Source organism: Rana temporaria, chromosome 6, assembly GCF_905171775.1.
Source record: "Rana temporaria chromosome 6, aRanTem1.1, whole genome shotgun sequence".
NCBI lineage: Eukaryota > Metazoa > Chordata > Amphibia > Anura > Ranidae > Rana > Rana temporaria.
In genome coordinates this window covers 163,217,169-163,239,753 of record NC_053494.1, presented here as the reverse complement: position 1 = coordinate 163,239,753, position 22,585 = coordinate 163,217,169, and the positions used below count along the sequence as shown (strand labels likewise).

Genomic DNA, 22,585 nt, shown 5'->3' with positions numbered 1-22,585 from the left:
CTGAAAAACTTGTTTTTTTTCCCATGCCGAAAAATGATTGTGTGTACGCGGCATAACATCTTCTGTATTTCCTTCTGTTATAAGCTCATAGTCACTTCAACAACTATGAACTTAAAACGGAAAAGGTTAAGAACTTCCTGCGTACCTCAGTGGATGAGAAAAACTTGTATTTTTTTTAAACCTGGCCTCTTTAAAATGTTTTTAAAAATGTCTGCGATAATGTGTGCCTTAAAATTCTTCTTAAAATCATTAAGTATTCTAATTACATCCCTTTTCATGTGACACATCTCAACATAGAAATGTTCTGTCCTACAGATACAGAGAGTAAAAAAGAACACAAGCCAGATGGTTTCCTAAAACCTAGGTTTAATAAATTAATAGGTGCATGCCTGATGAAAAACACATTTAAAAAAATAAATTGCAGCAGCAGCTGCTGTCACCATGCCAAAGTGTCAGTAAACATTATAAAAACTCACGTTCTTGATTTCAGAAAAAAATGCAAATAATGCAACACAAAATGGACAACACAAAAAAAAAAAAAAAAGTTCAAAAGGAAAAATAAAGTGTGCAATACAAATGTTATGAGGGATAAGAACCGTTTCACAAAATCATTATCCTAAATCGGATTATGCAGAACATAAAAGGCAGAATCACAAAAATCTCACTCCAGGAGGAAAATCATGCTGATTTACAGTCACAACCCGTTTAGCTAGAAGAAATCTCCGACAAAAACGAAGACCTACATGCAGTCATTTACAAGTCTGGTTACACTGTAAACTCTCAGCAGTAATGGCACAGAATGGACATCACTGCTTTTACCATATAATTGATTGCCACAGTTAAAACAATAAAAACGTATTCTGGTCTGTGTACACAAAAAGCAATGGTAAAATTATACCCTTCGCTTCAGCGCAGATGGCAGCTGAGTGTGGGGCGGGACAATATTTTTTTAAAGATTAGGAGTACGTAAAGTGCCCAAGTTCTGGACTCTTGCTACTTTATAGTGGCTTGGTGTTTTTCCTGTATGACAGTACCATGGATCTAACAACTTCAATACAGGGCAGATTTCTTAGCAGCTTGTGTTCATTGACATGTGCTCTGTTGCAGCACTCCCCCAACAAGCATGGATCTGATTACATTTTGAAAACTAAGAGCACGTGTTGCGTTTGAAATGCCATGCTTTCAGTTATGTTGGTTATGTCAGGGCCTGACATTGACCATAATGGAGGTATTTTGTACCTCATCCATGAATTGGTCATACTGTATCAATGACAGTAAGGGCTCACTTACACAAATAGTAAACTATACCAGAGTGATGCAGCTCACTAGATATGCACGTTAAAAAAAAACCTTTGTTCATCTCTGTGATGAATCGTGTGGTATTTCACATGCACCACAACTGACAAAAATGGACAGAAGTTCATTCTTGACCCACCAAAGTCCAAATCAGAATCAAATTGTGCATATCTGACTGCACCAAATATTGGAAAATGAGTGCAGACTGCCAACTATGTTGGCAGACATCAGAATCCTGGGCGATATACAGGTCTCCTGTGCCATGTCAGTGAGCCCTTTTAAAATCAATCCCATTTTTAATTGTCACGGCTGTGGATCAGCAGTTTTTCTATGTAGGCAAATATTACATTGAAAATCATCTTCCAAAATGTTTCACCAACGAGCAAGTATACCCAAACACGGTGAGGTTGTCCATAGCAACCAATAATTTGCTTTTCTGTGTAATATATTTTTAAAGGGAACCTAACTATTCTGTTTTATGAAAACCCTAGAGGCTTCTTTATAAAACCAAGTAGGATAACCAACTTCGCTGATCAAATCAGACTCCAAAAGTACAGGAACACTATTTTAGGTAGCTGATACGCATGCTGTGAGCACAGATTAGAAAGTAAAAGAGAAGCTGATTGGCTGCCATAGGTGAAGCAGACTTTCATTCTTCAGATGCTTCCAGTTACAAGGAGCAGTGTGTGTCCAACTATCTCTCAGTCACAAAATGGCTGCCACTTCAACAACTAGGTACAATTCAAAAAGGGGGTTGGCCAGAAAAGTTTGCTCATCTTTGCGTCAAAACAATCCTTCATATTCCGGAGTACAGTTCATGTTTTTTTTTTCCTTATTCAAAATAAAATGTCCTCATTTTTGATTAACATTTCCACCACCAGTCTTTGATAACGAATGTCATTTAGTGCTGCCATGGCATCTAGCTCTGGTGCCCGCATGAGAGTTGGTCCAAACACTATGCCAAGGTTTTCTGCGTTCATTAAATTGTCCTCATGAAGAGTTACCCTGCAGGGAATACAAAATTACATCTCATTATACTTGCTGTGCATCTAAATGAAGGGTTATCTGTAGGACATTGCAGGCAAACCAGAACATGCAAATATCCCCCCTTGTGCCCCCCAAAGCATTGTGTACTTTTCAGTTTGAGTTTATCGCAGGCTGTGACATTATTCAATGGGAAGGTCCTATTATGTGTTGCTAGGACACTGCCTCATTTTTGTCTAAGTTATGGCCAAAGGACTTGTGAGCGCAGGAAGCAGAGGCTGTCTGACAGCAAAAGACAGAGAGCTCATTTTGTATGACGAGTTTGTGTTAATTAGATGTGTCATGCTGAAATGCAAGAGTGCCGCTACTACTTAGAGTCTATATTTTGTACTTTAACAAATAATTGTCGGCCTTGAATGCCATAGTTACTAACGTGCTTGTTCTGTAGCTTTCAACAACTACTTCTCTGGAGACAGAATGCAGGTGTGAGTCCAAAGAATGATTTGGGGCAAGTTTTTTTTTTTTTCTTCTTCTTCTAAATTTAGATACTGTATATACTCTAATATAAGCAAAGTTTTTCAGCACATTTTTTTGTGCTGAAAATGCCCCCCTCTGCTTATACTCGAGTCACCTTTTTGCGCCTGATCTCCCGGATTTTGGGGACACGGTACCGGCTGGTCGTAGGTTCCCTGGACCCGGGAAGTTGTCACACATGTAGCCCCATTTCTCCTCTACAAGTGTGCAAAGTTTGTACCGATTTTTCAAAGCTAGGCACCCCTTCCATAGACTCCCATGTTAAATGTCAGTTGAGACATGGGCAGAGTGAGGCAAACTAAGGCATGCAGATGGACACCCTAGGCTTATACTCGAGTCAATACGTTTTCCCATTTTTTTGGTGGTAAAATTAGGTGCCTCGGCTTATATTCGGGTCGGCTTATACTCGAGTATATACAGTAATAAACAAATTTATTCACAGGTTGAATAAAGCCGACCACAAGTCAAAAAATAAACAAGGTCTGCTCCCATGAGCTGGCCCACAACATACAAAATACACAACTTTGCAAACAAAATCTTGCATTGTGAAGATAAATATAAAATAATAAGCTTCCAACCTACGTTATACAACATAAAAAAATAACCCAAATCATTTATCAAGTGTTTTTTAAGCTCAATGTGACCTTTAACCTACTTAGTTATTTGTATAACTTATTCATTGAAATTAGGCAAAGCATCAAGCAGCCACTAATGAATGGCAGTAATTCAGCATGATGCAGGTTTTCCTGTAAGGTACAGTATGGTCTCTTGATCTGTGAATTTGAACATGTACCAACTAAAACATTTCTAGCAAGTTAAAATGCTGAATTGCAGTAAAGTTTTCAAAACTCAGCGTTAATCCTGTAGGCAAACAGTATACTGTATAACTTAATAAACAGTGAAAAGCAGCCATATGTCATTTAATTCCTAGACATAGGCAAAAATAAAAACTGTACAATATTGTGTGAAAGAAATAAAACACACGATTAGTGATGTCCTATGGTCTTCCTTTTATACTATAACATTTGTATTTTCTTAAATACATTTTTACTTACATCTTGCTTATATTTTATAACCTTCAATAAAACATTAGTATACCAGTTACAATTGAAGTGAAGCTGTATGTGACTAAGGGCCGCATCACACTGCTGCGATGCGGGAACCCTGCAAATCCATTGCGGGGGTTCCCGCATCGCATGTTTCCCGGTGGCAGTTCACACTGCTCTATGCGAACTGCTGGGAGTGTCAGTTAAAAGTTAATGACACCCCCAAATCAGTTCCCATTGTTTACTTAAAAGTGGGGTATGCCTGTATATTACAATACTGGTAATGAAGAAGAAATTTACTTGTCTATAGGCTTACGCACCTTTACTCAACATTACTCAGGTCTTTAAGCAAGGGGCCAAAATCTGTATGTAAACATCATTAAACTATGAAGCCCATGTCCAAGGGTCCTAACTGGCTTGGTATATTTGGGGATAGAAACCTTTCCAACGCGAATAGTAGTTACACCTAGGATTGCTGGTGTGACATGGTCCTGATGCTGGCAACATGCCAGCATTTGTTTCACAAAGAGGTCACTCATCTACTTCCATGGCATTGCTCCGGATTTAGCCAAACAAGCGGGATGCCTCTCTGAACCTGGTTCTTCTTTGAAAAGCAAATTCTCCATTGCTTTAGCAAGTGAGTAAGCCACAGAAGTAGGAAAGTGATGGCCATTGTTGCAACCTAAAAAAAGTATCACAACCAAGCACCTAACTAAACCTTGACCCGAACATAAACCCTTAACCTCAACCTAACCCCTAAACAATAACCCTAAACCTCTAGGGGCTTTTAAATTGATGTCATTATAATACAAATATCAATTAAAGAAAAGGAATGCTAGAATAAAAAAAAAAACTCAGCACCCAGCCTTTAAAGTGCCAAATTATCAGTGCCCAAAACCTGCATCAAAATCTGTGCATCTAAATTAACATTTGTGTATTTTTAGTTAAGAGTTTACAAACTTGGTATCCCTTATTACATCAAAGTGCATAACAGTGGAGTTTATTCGTGCCAGAAATTATTTTTGGCTGGGATGGACATAGACTGATGTAAATTTCTTTCTTTGCTAATCATCAAAACACTTTCAGTCCTGGGAATTGAACTACCAAGGTAAGCTGGGCTTGTGTAAGAAATGTATTTGTAGATGTGTAGTGTAAAATAGGTAATTTATTTCAATAATTGCATTGGCTAATTCTGTTATCTTGTCTGTGGCACATCCTCTGGAGTGGGTCTGCTATAAACGATAAAGAAAAGGGATTACAGTGGCTGTATCATGTAGCGCAGTGTGACCAATTGGCATCTAATGTTTGAAGAGACCGGGGAGCCTGGCAATGAGAAAACCAGCTTCACTGCCAGTGGGCATGGCATCATCTCGTACTGCTGTGGAAGAAGTACTGGAAAGAGCTCAACAATAGCTTTCTTTTAAAGTAGAATGTCAAATGGACTGCAGAATTCAAAGCTTTCTGAGTGATTTACCTTTTTAGATGGGCCATGAGATATCTCAGTGTTTCACAGTGTGCAGGAGGTAGCAGCTTCAAAGCTTCGAGAAGAGCTTCTAACTGTGTGTCATTGTCCATGGCCTCTAGAAGAATGAAGAAAGACTTTCATTAACTCTTTCAGAAGGCTTAAGCCACCAAGTTCCTATCATGTCTCTGGCAAAACCTGGAGGAAAATCTCTTTGATGGGGACATAGAAGAGTAAAAACGCAAGTGCTTTTGATTCTTCCACAAGCCATCCAGAGTTCAATTTTTTCCATCAAAAGATACACTTGAAGGAGCCGGTCACAAAACATATCAAATGCAGCAATGGTAGACTGGCTGATACTGTAGCAATAATATCAAAACCACCAGAACCCTGAAAGCATGCAGCTTATACATTTTCCCCATATTTTGGTGGTTTACCTTTGAAAGCTCTGGTTCCACTCCACATTTGAAAAAGCATGCAGATATATTAACCGCTTCACATTAAAATGTCATGGACTTGAAGTGGTAAAAAACAGGCTGCAGTGATGAGATTGGTGGGTTTTTTTTCAGCTGGCAAACAGCAGTTCAGTAAAAATCATCCGAATAGCTCTACAGCTACTTGAACACTTTTACAGTAACCTGTAAAAGGTTTTTAAAGCATTACCTATGAAAACCATTCCATGACCGCTTGCAATTTTGAGTTTTTACAGATTTCGTATCCATTTACTCAACACAAAAACACCTTTTACATTTTACCCAAAATTGGGTACTGGGTTTTGTGCACTAAAAATTCGTTTTAGTATATTTTCTCCTGAAAATATACATTTGATAAACAGCTTTACAAATACTGTGCAACATAAAAAATGTAAATTGCCACCATTTATTCTCCACGGCCTCTGCTTTCGGAAAATATATAAAGCTTGGGAGTTCCAAGCATTGTTCTAGTAAAAAAAAAATCTGTATTTAAAAGGATAAGTAAAAATAAATAAATGCACAACTTTTTGCAGGTAAAATTATTATTTTTTAACTAGGAGCCTGCAATCAGCAGTTCGTGGGTGTCATGCAGGACTCCTACAGACTGTCTGCTCATACCTCATAAGGGCTGGCAGTTACATGCCAACAGGAAAAACAATGAACTACCTAGAGCACTCAACAGCGCCGCAAAGGATGTTGGGTACTTGTAGTTCTCCCCATTGAGAATGAATGACTCGGCCAGGTGGGCAGAGCCTAGATTGGCCAAAGTTTTTTTTAAAAGAGAATATTCCTGGCCGCTGTCAGTAGAGGCGGCAGGTCGGGGAACGATTGCAGCAGTGGGAACATGTTACATGTTCACCCTAAAAACAGGTGAAACATGTAATAAAATTTTCTCAAAGGTGAACTTATCCTTTAACATGTGTTTGAAAAATTAAAAAACTGCCCCAGACACAAAGTGGTTAAAGGAAACTGGTGTTAAATGCTGGAGTTGATTTATTCAGAAGTATAAATTTAAGTCCAAAACTAAAGAGGAACCCTAAAATTCTTATGCATAAAGTGATAATATGCAAACCTTCACCATCCCCTTTGGGCACTTTCTCACCTTTGGGGGTTTGACATGCGCTACAAAAGGTCTCAAGCGCATATCTAGGTTGAAGCATTCATTAATGTATTGAACTAGTCAGGGATATACTCGGCGGCGGGCTCAAAAACACAAAAAGGGAAACATATAGTACCCTTCGCAAATTCATTTATGATCATCATCAACTAACATGAATGCAAAGTAATGACATCCTGATAAAGTGCAAGGCATAGAGGAGAAGCAGCACTGCCTGCATATCTCACTCTGCAAAGCCACCGGCTAAGCCTCCTCCACAAAGAAGCCATAGATGGCGTCAACACCGATGAAACACGTTGGGCGGAGTCTAGCAATCACCGGAAGGAAGGTACACTGTGTTGGGGCTGGACAAGGTGAAAGATTAGCCAGTGACTGCAAAGTAAGACATGCAGGCAGCAGTGCTTCTTTCCTATGCCTTGCACTTTATAATGAAGTCATTACTTTTCCTTCATGTGAGTGTATTTCTTCTATATTTTGAATATGTTAATAAATACATTTGCGGAGAGAACTAAAGGTTTCCCTTTGTATTTTTGACCATACAAGCCCGGTATATGCCTGACTGATAGGATCGAATAATGAATATTTAGACCCCCTTTCACACTGGAGCGTATTGCAGGCGCTATAGCGTTAAAAATAGCTCCTGCAATACGCTCCTTAAAAATCTGTCCCCATTCACTCCAGTGTGAAAGCCCGAGGGGCTTTCACACTGGATTGGTGCACTAGCAGGACGGTAAAAAAAGTCCCGTTAGCCGCATCTTTGGAGCGAAGAAGGAGCGGTGTGTGTTTACCGCTGTTGCCCATTGAAATCAAAGCTATACCACCTGCAATGTGCTGCCTCGCTAGCGGCCAAAATGCGGCGCATTCATCATACTGTATTAGAAGGAAATATCTGACCTACAGTTTCTCTGTAAATGCCAATAAATAGGTTAAAAAGGGGACAACCGTTGAACGCAGTTGCCTTTACTTACTTGCAGACTCGAGGAACTTGGGATATGCGTCATATGTAATCAGTGGGATTGGAAGTTCCCTGAAGTACAGTTTCAGTGCACCAGTTATAATGTTAATGTCTTCATAGGCATTTACAGATATGTCAGCTTTCTCACCATCTAAAACAGAAAAGCAGTCATTATATACTATTGCGAGACCACCTTAAAATCAAGTTTAATGCTGTGCAAGTAATTCAACAGAAGAGAGAACATGACCTTTTTGCAGTAGATGAATTAATTTATAGACACCCCGTAAAAGGTGATGTTTAACGCTTTCATTGCCAGGGCCGTACTTCGTATGTACCTGACAGTGGGGAGCTTTACACACACTCCCAGGGGCTGCAGCTGAGTGTGTTTATATCTGACAAACCGACTGCTGGCATAATTATATATATATATATATATATATATATATATATATATATATATATATATATATAAAGGTTATACCCAAGCACATAAAATCCCACCCACAAAAATGTTGCGCCCCCCACCAATGTAAACCCACTTTTAGGCGTGCCTAGGCACAAAAACGTTGATTGTGATACAGATGTTACATGTTGTCTCACATGTCGACGTGAAAGAAATATTTTTAGCACCAGAGGCTCCCGAGTAACACTAAACTGATGACCTGTAGGAGTTTTAAATTGTCGCCTATGGAGAATATGGGGTACTGAAGTTTGTCACCATTTCACAGACACAATTTTAAAGGTTTGAAATGCTGGATATCTATTTACACGGCACAACCTCAGATGTTACCAAAACATTGGGTACTTTATTGTGTTTGTGGGCCCCTAAAATTACCTTTAGTGTATTTTTAGTGAAACTCTGCATTTCCTAAACCTTTGTGTTAATATTGTGTAACATAAAAAATTGGAAACACCTATTTTATGCTCTATGGTGTCCGTTTTCAGAAATTATATATTTTGGGGGGCCTTCTTCAATATTCAAGTTCCTGGACACTGTGGTTCTTCCAGCTGCTGCATCACTACAGGACAAAGTAGTGATAGAGACAGGCAGGAGAAACCAAAGCACGCAGCAAAGGACAAGGTATCTGACAAACCCAAAAGTTTTGGATACCAAGGGCACTTAAACATCTACAAGAGAGTGTGGATTGACTCGCCTTCTGCTGGAAATGAAATCACTACCTTCTTTTGGAAGGAATCTGTGAATTATTACTTTTTACTATACTGACAGAGTTGCTTTAGAGCTGAACTGTCAATTATCATAAGTGCAATTAATGCAATTATGTATTCATTTAGCATAGTTTGTTGTGATATTGGTTCCCCATTGTTAAATGGCTATAAGTAGGTAGAATAATCTGCACTAAGGTAAACAAAGCTAAACTGGAATGAAAATGCAGCTACAGCATATAAAGTACACAAAGGGAACTAACAGAACATTCTCTACCTGAGGAGACTCAAAGCGGAGTTCCGCCGAAAAAAAAATTATTCAAAAAGTCATTAGCTACAAATACTACAACAGCTGCAGATTTTTAATATTAGGACACTTGCCTGTCCAGGGCACCTGCGATGTCAGCACCCGAAGCCGACCTATCCCTCGGCTCTTAGGGGAGGCGGACATGGCGTGGATCGCCACGGATACTGCGGCGATCTATGCCCGGAAGTGGGAGCAAATACCAGTATTAGACAAAAAGCGGAAGTTCCATTTTTTGGGTGAAACTCTGTTTTAAGCTACCATTAACATGCATAAGCCCCACTACAGCTGAGAACTGTCTGTGGCCCATGTGCAGGTTGCAGGATAACTTTAGACTGGTTTGACTGACTGATCATCCCTTAGGAGGAGACCAGCCCAGGCCAATAATACAAGCAGACCAGGCCTTCTGCAAACAACAGAACTGATACCAGTATGGACAAAAATTCACAATGAACATGACGACACGGACACATACATTTACAAATGTAATTTATATTCTACCTCGGTCGAAGGCCATTTTGGCATCTTCAATGAGATCAGTGAAACCCGATATTCTATAGAGTCCTTCTGAATTCAAGCCTGTCATAGAAAATAAAGAGATACAGAAATCCATAGTTTGCAAAGCAAGAAATAAAAACTTTTTTTGTTTTAATGTGTTTGTGCAAAGTACAGATTTGTACTAAATGTACTCTAGCATTCTTCAGTGGCTTTTATACAAGAAATGTAAAATCTAAATGTGTACTGTATTGTACATCTAAAAGGCAAAACATCAGGGCACCTGAAGGAAACCAGTACAAACACAGAAAAAAACCCATAAACGTTATGTTGTGTGCTGCTGGAAGGAGTGAAAACCCAGGGCCTTGTCACGCTACCCCACCCCACAGAGATAGAATTCCAGAAGATCTCACCTCTGGACTCGATCTCTCGAATACACATGTCCACCACCATCGGCCTCTTCGTGTTGTGTGCTTTAACTAATGTGGTGAGGTCACAGCTGTAAACTTTCTTGACATGTTTCAAGTCCGGCTTGCAGTCATTAGGAACCATCTTAGAACACTGTTTGTGAACATTTAAACCACAATCTAGAACGTAAAGACAAATATACTGTAAGGAAAACATTTTGCAACCATAAAAACATATCTTGGAGAAAATAAAACTTTATTTTTTTAAAGTTCACGGAAAGCAAGCTTTATTAGTCAATTTGTACATCACGTAATAAAAAAATATATTAAGATATATTTGATCTTACCTACCTGATCTAATGAGTCATTTAAAAAGAAGATTCCTGATACCAGATGGCAGCTTAGATAAAATGTATTGGTAGTAAGAACTGGTACTAGTGAAAGTAATCTCTACAATTGTTCTAAAATAGGAACTGCGGTCTGCTAAGATAATGTGTAATAAAAACATCTTTACCAATCTGAGTCTTTCCTCCAACCACTTTGCATATTATTTTATATATACTGCGATTCTTTATTATAAAATATGCTGCAGAAATCTCCCACCACCAAGTCTGGCTGCATCTATTTTAACTGTGAGCAGCTGAAGCTTCTGCCTGTTCACTTCCTGGATTTACACAGAGGCACACCTCCAGCTCTGCAGCTCTCATTGGCCCTCTTATGACTCAACCCCCCCCCCTCCATTCCTAGGCAACTCTCAGAAGAGAGAGAGCTGTGCATGATGTCATAAGCCTAGGCTTTTTACCGGACAAGAAACATGAAGTGGGCTGTATAAGGTAGTCACTGGCAGAATTTTTTTTTTTTTTTACTATTCAAAGTTAAAACAACAAGGGCAGAAGATTTAATAGATGGAAAGATAAAAAAACTACTGAAGGTCCACTTTATTGTCAGTCTGTCAACAGGACAGATTTCTAGAAAAACGACAATGCGTTAAGCAGTGTGAAGGGTATTAAAAACACAAGGACTATTCTTTACACATCATAGCTCCCCAATGTGAATTTGTCTTCAAAACCTGTCCGAGGCATTGGGTTGAAGCGACCAGTCCTACAAATTTCATATATGCTGCTGGGAAGTGAACGAGTTCTTCAACTTCCTGAACAACGTGCCTGTCCTGGAGTCTGCATTTAGTCTGGGACTGTGACAATGACCAGTTCTCACAGAGCATTTTGTTTGATGACAGATAAACTCCAGTTGGGACAAACATGGTCATTAGAAGTCTACACAATTAAAGTGACTCTTCACCCAATTAACAGTGGCCCGGATTCAGAAAGAATTGGGCTCTATTTGCGGAGGCGCAGGGCAACGATTTTGCCCTGCGCCCCCGCAAATATTTTCCGCTGCCCTCGATTCACGGAGCTGTAGCTCCGTAAATTGCGAGGGCGCGCCGGCAAAATTGCCCGGCGTAAGCGCGCGCAATGTAAATGATCCCGCCGGGGGCGGGAATCATTTAAATTAGGCGCGCTCCCGCGCCGATCGTAGAGCGCAAGCTCCGTCGGGAAACTTTCCCGACGTGCATTGCGGCAAATGACGTTGCAAGGACGTCATTTGCTTCAAAGTGAACGTGAATGGCGTCCAGCGCCATTCACGATTCACTTACGCAAACGACGTAAAATTCGAACGTCGCGACGTGGGAACGCCGGGTATAGTTTAGCATTGGCTGCCCCTGCTATTAGAATGTGCAGCCTTACGGTAAACACGCCGTACGGAAACGACGTAACTTGCGTACGCAGGGGGCGCGCAACATTGTGAATCGGCGTAAGTATGCAATTTGCATACTATACGCTGACCACAATGGGAATGCCCCCTAGCGGTCATCGCAAGAATGCAGCCTAAGATATGCGGGCATAAGAGCCTTATGCCACGCAGATTTTAGGCTGCAGTCGGCGTAACGAGTTCTCTGAATCAGGAGAACTCGTTACGCCGGCGCAAGTCAGCAATTGCGCTGCGTAACTATGGTTACGCAGGCGCAATTGCTTACTGAATCTGGGCCAGTGATTTTTTTTTTTAATCCTCATTCTGCTAGCATTAGTAAAGAGATATAAAAGTAGATCATATTAACTTATTTCAAACGTTTTTTATTCTTTTACATTTCCTCAGTTACTTCCTAGTTTCTTGCCTAGGCAAATTATGTCATACATCCAAGGATTCTTCAGGACGGGCTTTCTAAGCCAAGCGCACACTCCTGCATGCATGCCTGAGCTAGTGGCAGATGTAATGCAGCATGGAGACATGGATGGATGGGGGAGTTTACTTTGAACATTTTAAATCAATTAAGTAGTGTGCTTGGATTGTAAAAGCGCATATTTAGTGAAGATCCACTTTAAGGAATGTGCCTTGTAAGTATCATTCATTTATTTTTCTTATGTTGACTTACAGAGTAAATGCAAAAGCCCATCTACCGGATTAAAGTATATTAAGTGCGACGACTAGTTGTGTGCCCAGCACATGCATATTGAAAGGGTAGGTGTACCGTGTACAGAGGTTTTTATTGCCGGAATACAGCTAACCTTTCAAGGAACAATACTTTTCCTGCCAAACTCCTCATTTAAAAATGAAAGGCAATCACAGCTATTCACGCTAAAAGTTTGCAATAGAAAAATGTGCATTTAGTCTGAACTTAACAATGCCAAAGTGTACAAAATGACAGCTTTATAACATTCAGGTACAATGGCAATTTGGAGGCATCAAGTGATTTGGATTCTGGTCGTGAGCCATATTCTGAAGTGGCACGCCCTAGTCAGGAGGAACATAGAGCCAAACATAGAAGGTTGTCACAGTGTGAGGAACTGAAGGATGACAACACGTAATCATGAACACTTAACATTTCATACAAGACTAAACTAGATACACTGCTTGAACACACTAAATTTTCCATGACATAAGTGACGAGAGGACCTGCATTACTAGGAGTGTCAAAATGACTCTGTCTGCAAATTTTGTTTTAGGAAACCAATTATTTTTTGAAAAAAAAAAAAGTTTTTAATGTTACTATACAACTTTCAGTCCTGACCTCCAAAATACAGAAGAAAAAAAAACCAGAGCAACTTGGAGCTCATTTCTTTCCATTCTCTAAATAATTCAAATATTGTTTGTAAATAGTTGTTATGGGCAACAACTGCACTTTGATTCAGCTTTTCATAAATTAGTCCAAACTATTTCATGCTGATGCAAATTTAGCTTGGACACTTTCTGAAAGAAAGCTATTTATCACCATATACATTGGCACTCATTTAAACAGTCATTAGAATGGAATGGTCACATTATAAGAAACTTCACACATATATTAGGAGGTAACTGTGTATTGCGCAAATTCAACAAAATACATATGTATTAAATGCCATACATATGGTGAAAGCTGAGGTCACGCTTTGCAACCAAGTTTAACAAAAAATGGTTACACATCGGTACGAAAAAAAAATACCATCAGGAACTAGCAATTTGCAATTAATTTGACTGCATCTCATCATATATTGCTGGGGAACGCTTAAGAAAAGCACATAGGTTCCGAGTACCTAGCTTAAAGGGGTTGTAAAGGGAATTTTTTTTTCCCTAAATATCTTCCTTTACCTTAGTGCAGTCCTCCTTCACTTACCTCATCCTTCCATTTTGCTTTTAAATGTCCTGATTTCTTCTGAGAAATCCTCACTTCCTGTTCTTCTGTCTGTAACTCACCACCGTAATGCGAGGCTTTCTTTCTGGTGTGGAGAAAGCCTCTTGAGGAGGAGGCGAGCAGACAAGTCAGGACACTCTCTACTTTGCAGATAAATAAAAGGAGCTGTGTGTTCGTGGGCGTCCTGACACTCCTGCTCGCCCCCTCACGAGGCTTTCTCCACACCAGGAAGAAAGCCTCGCATTACGGTGGTGAGTTACAGACAGAAGAACAGGAAGTGAGAATTTCTCAGAAGAAATAAAAAAACATTTAAAAGCAAAATGGAAGGATGAGGTAAGTGAAGGAGGACTGCACTAAGGTAAAGGAAGCTATTTAGGGAAAACATTTTTTCCCTTTACAACCCCTTTAAGAGCACTTTCACACTGAGGTGCAGGCGGTAAAGCGCCACTAGTTTAGATGCGTTTTACCATTGTTTGAGAGTTGTTTTTCACCCCGATATCAACCGAATAAAGGGTTAAAAGTGACTGCAAATCGCCGCTCCCCATTAATTTCAATGGGCAGTGGCGCTTTAAGCTGCAGAGACTTTTTTTTTTAACGTCCCGCAAGCACACCGCTCGGACAGGAGGAGCGCTTTACAGGTGCTATTTTTAGCGCTATAGCGCCTGTAAAGCACCTCAGTGTGAAAGTAGACCAAGGGCTACTGCACATGGGAATAAAACTAATGAAATGTATGCAGGATCTTGCTGGCAGGCAAGTTTCCATATAAAGTATGCCTCACAACGGTCCGTACTGCACCTATGTCCATATGTGCCACTGCTGTTGCCTACACTTTGTTTAGGTTTAAATCTTCTCAGGCTCTGAATAAGCCATTCACTAGGCAGTGCAGAATGACCTCAGCCTTTAGTTATTCTGGTTGAATGAAGGCCGAGGTCATTCGGAACCTGCACCGATGCCTAGTGAATGGCTCGTTCAGGGCCAGCAGAGAGGTTTAAACAAATTGTAGGCAGTCACATAGAATGACTTCTGCCTTTAGCCATTCAGAATGACCGATTACATAAGCACTAGGCAGTTGACTTTAAAGTCGTTACCACCATTTACATGCCTACTGCACAAATCAGACCGCAAATGCATAATTTCTTACTTTAGGTTTTTGGAGCTCACTGCTACAGTACTAACCACAATGGGCACATAGTCTACAATATTGTGGCATTAAGATCGGTATAAACTGTACATTGTGGATCTGAACACAGCGTTTTACATGCCCATGTGCACAAACCCCTAAAAGGTAAGGTACAGCAAGGTGAATGCATAATTCTCAAATACTATTAGTTAGGGTTGTCCCGATACCGATACTAGTATCGGTATCGGGACCGATATCAAGCATTTGCCCGAGTACTTGTACTCGGGCAAATGCTCCCGATGCTTTACCCGATACTTGTCCTAGGTCCTCCTCCAGCCCCCCCTCCCTTTTTATGCAGTCTCTCAACCTCTGTGCCCCCCGCCGCTGTTTCCTTCTCCCTCTGTGCCCCCCGCCGCTGTTTCCTTCTCCCTCCGTGCCCCTGCCGCTGTTTCCTTCTCCCTCCCGCCGCTGTTTCCTCCTCTCCCCCGTGCCCCCCCTGCTGTTTCCTTCTCTCCTCCGTGACCCCCGATGTTTCCTCCTCTCCCTCCGTGCGTCCCGATGTTTCCTTCTCTCCCCCGTGCCCCCCCGCGGTTTCCTTCTCTCCCCCGTGCGTCCTGTTGTTTCCTTCTCTCCCCCGTGCGTCCCGATGTTTCCTTCTCTCCCCCCGTGCGTCCCCCGCTGTTTCCGTCTCTCCCCTGTGCCCCCCCCCCGGAACTGTCAGGATGGAGAGCGGCGGTAGGAGCCGGTAAACCCGGCTCCTTACTGTTCCGAATGGACAGAGTCAGCGATGACTGTCCATTCACAGAACTGAATCATCGTAACCTGTTGATTACAATGTTTCAGTTTATGAATGAAGAGAAGACGCTGTCTTCTCTGCATTCATTTTCAGCGCAGCTGATGCTGCTGAGAAAGGGACAGGGGAATCTGTATCCCTAGTCCCTTTCTCTGTCTCAAAGGGGAGATGTCAGAGGTCTGTTAAGACCCCTGATATCTCACCAAAGCCCCCCCAACAGGGTTGATTAAAAAATAAAATAAAAATTGCAATAAATAAAAAAATAAATAAAAAAAAATGTAAATGGTAATAAAAAATTCAAAAACACACGGACAATCCACTACCCCCCCTCTAAAAAAATAAAAAATAAAACGCCACTGTAAAAAAAAAAAATAAAAAAAAAAAGTAAAAAAAAAAAAACAAACAAAAGAAAAAAACGCCACTGTCACATCACATTAAAAAAAAAAAAAAAAAAGTATCGGTATTGGCGAGTACTTGAAAAAAAGTATCGGTACTTGTACTCGGTCCTAAAAAAGTGGTATCGGGACAACCCTACTATTAGTGTATATAGGGCAGTGATGGCGAACCTTGGCACCCCAGATGTTTTGGAACTACATTTCCCATGATGCTCAACTACACTGCAGAGTGCAAGAGCATCATGGGAAATGTAGTTCCAAAACATCTGGGGTGCCAAGGTTCGCCATCACTGATATAGGGTATTCCAATAAGCAGCTGGCAACAAGGCACTCCTGTTTAACGTGTGTAAGCAATTTATGTGCAACACTGAAAATATGACCTACAATGGCATGGACTGAATAAAATGTGAACACATTTTTGTTACATACATGAGTAAACTTAGGAATTAATGATTCCACCTCACCTGACATTACTACTGAACCGTTAACTGCAGATGGCCCATTCCCTATAAGGACTATGAAAAGGATCTTCATTCATACGCTGGAATAGGCTCTAAACATCCAGGTTGCCTGAAGGTCCACAAACTTGACAGATTTCATGGGAATGCTTCATTAGGCACAGGTTAGCATAGTGTATGGTGTCTTAACTATAGAATGTGGGCACAACTGTTGTGTTCGGAGTTCACTGTATTCATTTTTTTTTAAACTTCAACGGTTTTATTTATAGATTTGTATACTATTTTTATTTAACTATTTACACACAAGCTTACATTTTACATATAAGCATTCAACACGGGATTTGTAGAGCACTGAAGAGCGCAGCATTTCAAACTTGCTCATCTCTGGAAATCTGTACAGATCCAGGAGGAGTAATAGTCACCCCTCTGACTTGTCAATGTGTGTCTTTTGCAAGTTTAAAGTTCAACTAAAAATGCAAAACCTATTATTTTTTTCCTTCTTTTTAGTTTTAGACAAAGTGCATAGAGAACACCTGTCATGCTTTTATTGCTGTCTGAGTCTTCATTATGGAGGTTCACCCAATCTATGTGTCATGTTTATCGTTGTCCCTGAAAATGGAAAAAAAATCCCAAATTTTGGGTTGTCCTCATAACCGTAACAGAGAGGATATTTTCCGGAGACCCTAGTCCTGATAACAACCAGCAATTCCCTTATTTTTGAGGGATTTCCGCTCACTTTCTGTTTTGGCTATGGGACAGGAAGTGATTGGCGACAGATGACAAAACTCAATCCAAAATAAAAACAAAACTTCAGCCAAAAAGAGTTGAAACTGAAGGCAGATCATGTCAGATAATTTTTTTTTACCTATACCGCACAAATGTTTTTGACCAAGCTGGTGCTGTGGACATAGCATATCTTGATACAGTGCCACATAATGATCCAATACAAAAGTTGTATAAGCTAGGGCTTAACCCTTGGGTGGTTCAGTGGATAATCAATTGGCTAAAAGATGGAGTGTAGTTGTATATGGGGTACATTAGGAACAGGGACCAGTCACTAGTGGTGTACCACAAGGATCTGTACTAGGTTCTGTTCTATTTAATCTATATTTAAGTGATATCATTAAAGGTTTGGTGGGTAAAGTATATCGTTTTGCTGATGACAAAGGTGCACAATAGGGTGGATATCACGGAAGGTGTCCAATATGAAATAGGATTTTGCATTGCTGGGAAATTGGTGAAAGCCGTGGAAACTGCTGTTCAATGTTTCTAAATGTAAAATAATGCAAAAATGAAAAAAGAATCCCTTGACAAAATACATTGGGGGCACAATACAGAGAAAAAAAAAAAAAGATATGGGGGAACTTATTTCAGATGATTGCAAAGTGAGCAAACAGTGTGAACAGGCAGTGGCAAGAAAGAGTAAATTGGATGTTTCACTAAAGGGGTCACCAGCAGAGGGAGGAGGTCCTGAATCCCTCATATAGATCTTTAGATTTCATGGTGTCCGATGCTGGAGACCTCACTTACAAGAAGATATTAATAAGACTGAACAAGTCCAGAGATGGGCAACGAAAATGGTGAACAGTCTGGGGAGTAAAACATATCAGAAGAGATTTTAATAACTTAAAGGGGTGGTTCCCCCTAAAACACATTGCTAACAATAGATTCGTAAGACCCGTTACACTGCGGGTAGGCTGGCCTTTTTTTTTATTTTTTTTAGTACATACCGATATCTCCCCGTCTCGTTCCTTGTCGGTGGGCGTTCCTAGTTGATTGACGTTCCTCGGACGGGCGCGTACGTGACGTCACGACTTTCCGAAAGAAGCCGAACGTCGCTGCGCATGCGCCGTATAGAGCCAACTCTATACGGCGCATGTGCAGCGACGTTCGGCTTCTTTCGGAAAGTCGTGACGTCACGTACGCGCCCGTCCGAGGAACGTCAATCAACTAGTTCCGCCCACCGCCTAGGGACGAGACGGGGAGATCTCGGTATGTACGAAAAAAAAAAAAAAAAAGCCAGCCTACCCGCAGTGTAACGGGTCTTACGAATCTATTGTTAGAAATTAGTTTTAGGGGGAACCACCGCTTTAAAGGATAGGTGCACCTTTGTGAACATGTTACACCCATATTTAGGGTGTAACATGTCCAGCATTTGCTTGCCTCCCTGTGACAGCGGGCAGGTGATCTCCCTACACCAGCTATCGCAAATAAAGCACCCACACACGCCCTTTATTTAGAGTTCTGTGAATAAACGAACTACAAGTACCATCATTCACCATGGCCGACGGCTTGTAGCTCTGAATGAACTGGTAAGCACTCTGATAGTTTATGGAATCTTCCTGCAATTCAATAACTGCCTGCCCATATCAGAAGTACAGACAGTGTACCGAGAGTCAGGCTCCAGTGTAAATAATTAATAAATGCAATTTTTAACTGCAAAAAGATTTGCATTTTTTATTATTATTTTTTTATAAAAAAGGTGAACTTTTCTATTAAACGCGTAAAAAAAAAAAAAAAAACCTACTGCTCATTGGCTCCTCCAAATGTTCAACAAATTCATTTGTTTTTGCTGCTGTGATCCTGCAAGAGGGTAGCTATGTTCATTCTCTACATTCCCACGCTATGTAGGAATGTAGCCACCCCCTCTTCCTCACGCCCAAGATCAAGGATCCTCAAACTATGGCCCTCCAGTTGTTGCAGAACTACAAATCCCATGAGGCTTTCTAAAACTCCAACATTCACAGACATGACTAGGCATGATGGGAATTGTAGTTCCTGAACACCTGGAGGGCCGTAGTTTGAAGACCCCTGCCCAAGATGGACTGCAGATTATGGGATTTGTAGTGTGCATAGAGCAGTACACACGACTGCAGCTTAAAGCGGATGTGCCACGGGAAAAATATATTAAAAGCCAGCAGCTACAAATACTGCAGCTGCTGACTTTTAATATAAGGACACTTACCTGTCCTGGAGTCCAGCGGTGATCGCAGCAGATGACGAGCCGATCGCTCGTCACCCTGCTGCTCCCCCCTCCATCCTCGGTGAGGGAACCAGGAAGTGAAGCGCTCCGGCTTCACTGCCCGGTTCCCTACGGCGCATGCGCGAGTCGCGCTGCGCCCGCCGATTGGCTCCCGCTGTGTGCTGGGAGCCGAGTGTTCCCAGCATACAACGGGGGGACGGACGGGAAGGAAGGAAAAAACCCGTCCTTTGCCCGTATCGTAGGGCCGGAAGTGGGTGCAGATACCTGTCTGTAGACAGGTATCTGCACCCCCCTCCCCCCTGAAAGGTGTCAAATGTGACACCGGAGGGGGGGAGGGTTCCGATCAGCGGGACTCCACTTTAGAGTGGAGATCCGCTTTAAGCCGGTACACACTGGCCGGATGTCGGGAGACATTTGCCCAGGGGAGGCCCGTCCATTAAGGAAGCACGTCCGCCGCCTCCCCATTGCTGCTGCCGCCCCCTATTTATGTGTCCATAATTTTACTTTTAGAACAGATGGTAGGTATAGCGCTCTATAAATCTAAGGGTCCATTTCACACCAGAAACTGCACATAACCGAGCATTGTTGACTGCATATTTACATGTATTTGAAGCATGCTTAACATGCCGTTGACGCACGCTTGAATGCATGTTGCGCTGCATTTGCAGTGCATCTTTCTACAAGTTTTTGGGCTTTGCTTAAAGGGGCACGGTGCGTTTGAAGCGCATTCCCTGCATTTGCGGTGCATTTGAAGCGCATTCCCTGCATTTGCGGTGCGGAAAAATGCAGGATGCTCTACTTTTTCTTTCGTTGTGCAGAACTGCACTGCAAGGATGTGAACTATGCCCATAGGATTACCTTGATTTTGGGCTGTCTATGCAGTTAGGGTGCGGTTCAAAATGCATCCAACTGCGTTTGGTGTTAAAGGACCCTCTGTAGACATCCAAACTTTTCTGTCAAGAAAATTCTCTGTCCTGTACAGGATTCTCTAAAATGCAATTCTACTGTTCCAAGATCAGAGTACATTACCTGAAACCTGTGTGTTACACCATGTGGAATCTAAATATAAATGCCCTGATTGTTTTTCAGTCAAACGTGTTTTTCATTTAAACGTGGAACATTTAAGACTGTTCCAGAGTAAAGTACAAGTGTTGTATGGCTGAACACAAACACAGATGGTGCACTGACATAAAATAGATTAACATTATCCCTTAATCTGCAGCACATGGCAATATGCTCTTTTGTTCTCATAGTACCACATATTACAGGCCTACTGAGAAAGCCCAATCAGAGGGAGCAACAGGAATGGGAGGAGCCGATACCTGCGACAGCATACATTAATTACCCGTGTCAGCGTGGAGAGCTGATGGTTTTTACATGCCTGTTATCCTGATGTTCTTGTGAGTGTTTTTAAAACTTTTTCTTCAATAAATGTGGGAGAATAGCGGGCACTATGGTGTTTCTAATTTGTTTCATGATATAACATACTGAGGACCAAAGAGAGAAAGGTGGCAGATATACCCCTGGATGGGAAGATAATGCCATCTAGCTGCATTCTCTATAGGCGCAGTGTTTTAAAGGCATATGTGACACTGTAATGGGCTCAGATATTGAGATGTGAGCGAGCACTTCACAGGTTGGTGGTAGGTCACCAGAAGCACTGTGAAGACAGAAGAATTGTCATACTAGTACACAAGCGGTTTCACAAACTTTATGAGACTATTGCTATTTTTGTTTTATTCGTTCACATCAATTGAAGGTGTTTGTGATTATAATCGTGTGCAGTTACACTAGAGTTTATAGTATACTTCACGTATTTAGTATTATGTGGTACACTCCATTGTTTTAAGTTGTATTTTCATTTGTGTGCATTTACTCACATACCTGTTGTGCTACACTTATTTACACATTTTTCTAAGTAGATGTAAACCAGGGGTCTCCAAACTGCAGCCCGATGGCCAGATGTGGCCCTTTGCTAGCCTTTATGCGGCCCTTGGGGCACTATTCCTCCAACTGATATGAGGCACTATTCCTTCCACTGACACCAACAAGGGGGCACTATTTCTTCTACTGATATCAATGATGGGATACTATTTCTCCTACTGTTAGGGGCCCTACTTCTCCCCCTATTGAACACCAACCCCGAGGCCACATTTATTCTTACTGGTGCTGGGCCCGGGACAATTTCTGCACCCACCGGCCACAATCCGGCCCTTTCTAAAGTCTGAAGGACAATAAAGTGGCCCTTTGCTTGAAAAGTTTGGAGACCCCTGATGTAAACTATGCCCATAGGATTACCTTGATTTTGGACTGCCTATGCAGTTGGAGTGAGGTTCAAAACACACCCAACTTTATTCGGTGGGAAAAGGCCCTCTGCAGATATCCAAACTTTCTGTCTAGAAAATTCTCTGCCCTGTACAGAATTCTCTAAAATGTAATTATACTGTTCCAAGATCAACAGAGTAAATTACATGAAACCTATCCATGTGTTAAACCATGTGGAGTCTAAATATAAATGATGCCCTGAATGTGTTTTATGAATGTGTTCCCTTTTAGTCAGTCAAACTTGGAACATTTAAGACTGTTCCAGGGTACAGTACATGTGTTGTATGGCTGAATCCAAAACACAGATGGTGCACCGACATAAAATTGATTATTAACATTATCCCTTAATCTGAAGCACATGGCAATATGTTATTTTGTTCTCATAGTACCACATCTATACAGCTACCCCTAGAACTTTCAAGATTACTTATTTATTTTAACATCTTACTTGTACAAGGTGCCCATACATCAATGCACCTCTTATTTACTATATTGGCATAGTTTAAGGAGATGTATAGCCAAAGCTTTTTTGGATGTTCTTCTCCTGTGGGTCATAGAAGTGCAGTTCGTTCTGCATTCCTGTGATCTGTTTTCAGCTGACTGTCGG

General features: G+C 41.2%; 1 protein-coding gene across 3 annotated transcripts in view; it reads right to left on the bottom strand.

Moving 5' to 3' along the window:
- Positions 1-346: 346 nt before the first annotated feature.
- Positions 347-22,585, bottom strand: part of CHN1 (chimerin 1) — a 140,781-nt gene continuing 118,542 nt past the window's right edge. For all 3 annotated transcript variants that reach the window (XM_040357707.1, XM_040357708.1, XM_040357709.1), the window contains 5 exons: positions 10,244-10,417; positions 9,837-9,914; positions 7,881-8,018; positions 5,335-5,440; positions 347-2,301 (listed from right to left, as the gene is read on the bottom strand). In XM_040357707.1, the coding sequence (XP_040213641.1) occupies positions 2,133-2,301; positions 5,335-5,440; positions 7,881-8,018; positions 9,837-9,914; positions 10,244-10,417 (665 nt within the window). In that variant the 3' untranslated portion in view covers positions 347-2,132. The remainder of the gene's footprint in view (positions 2,302-5,334; positions 5,441-7,880; positions 8,019-9,836; positions 9,915-10,243; positions 10,418-22,585) is intronic.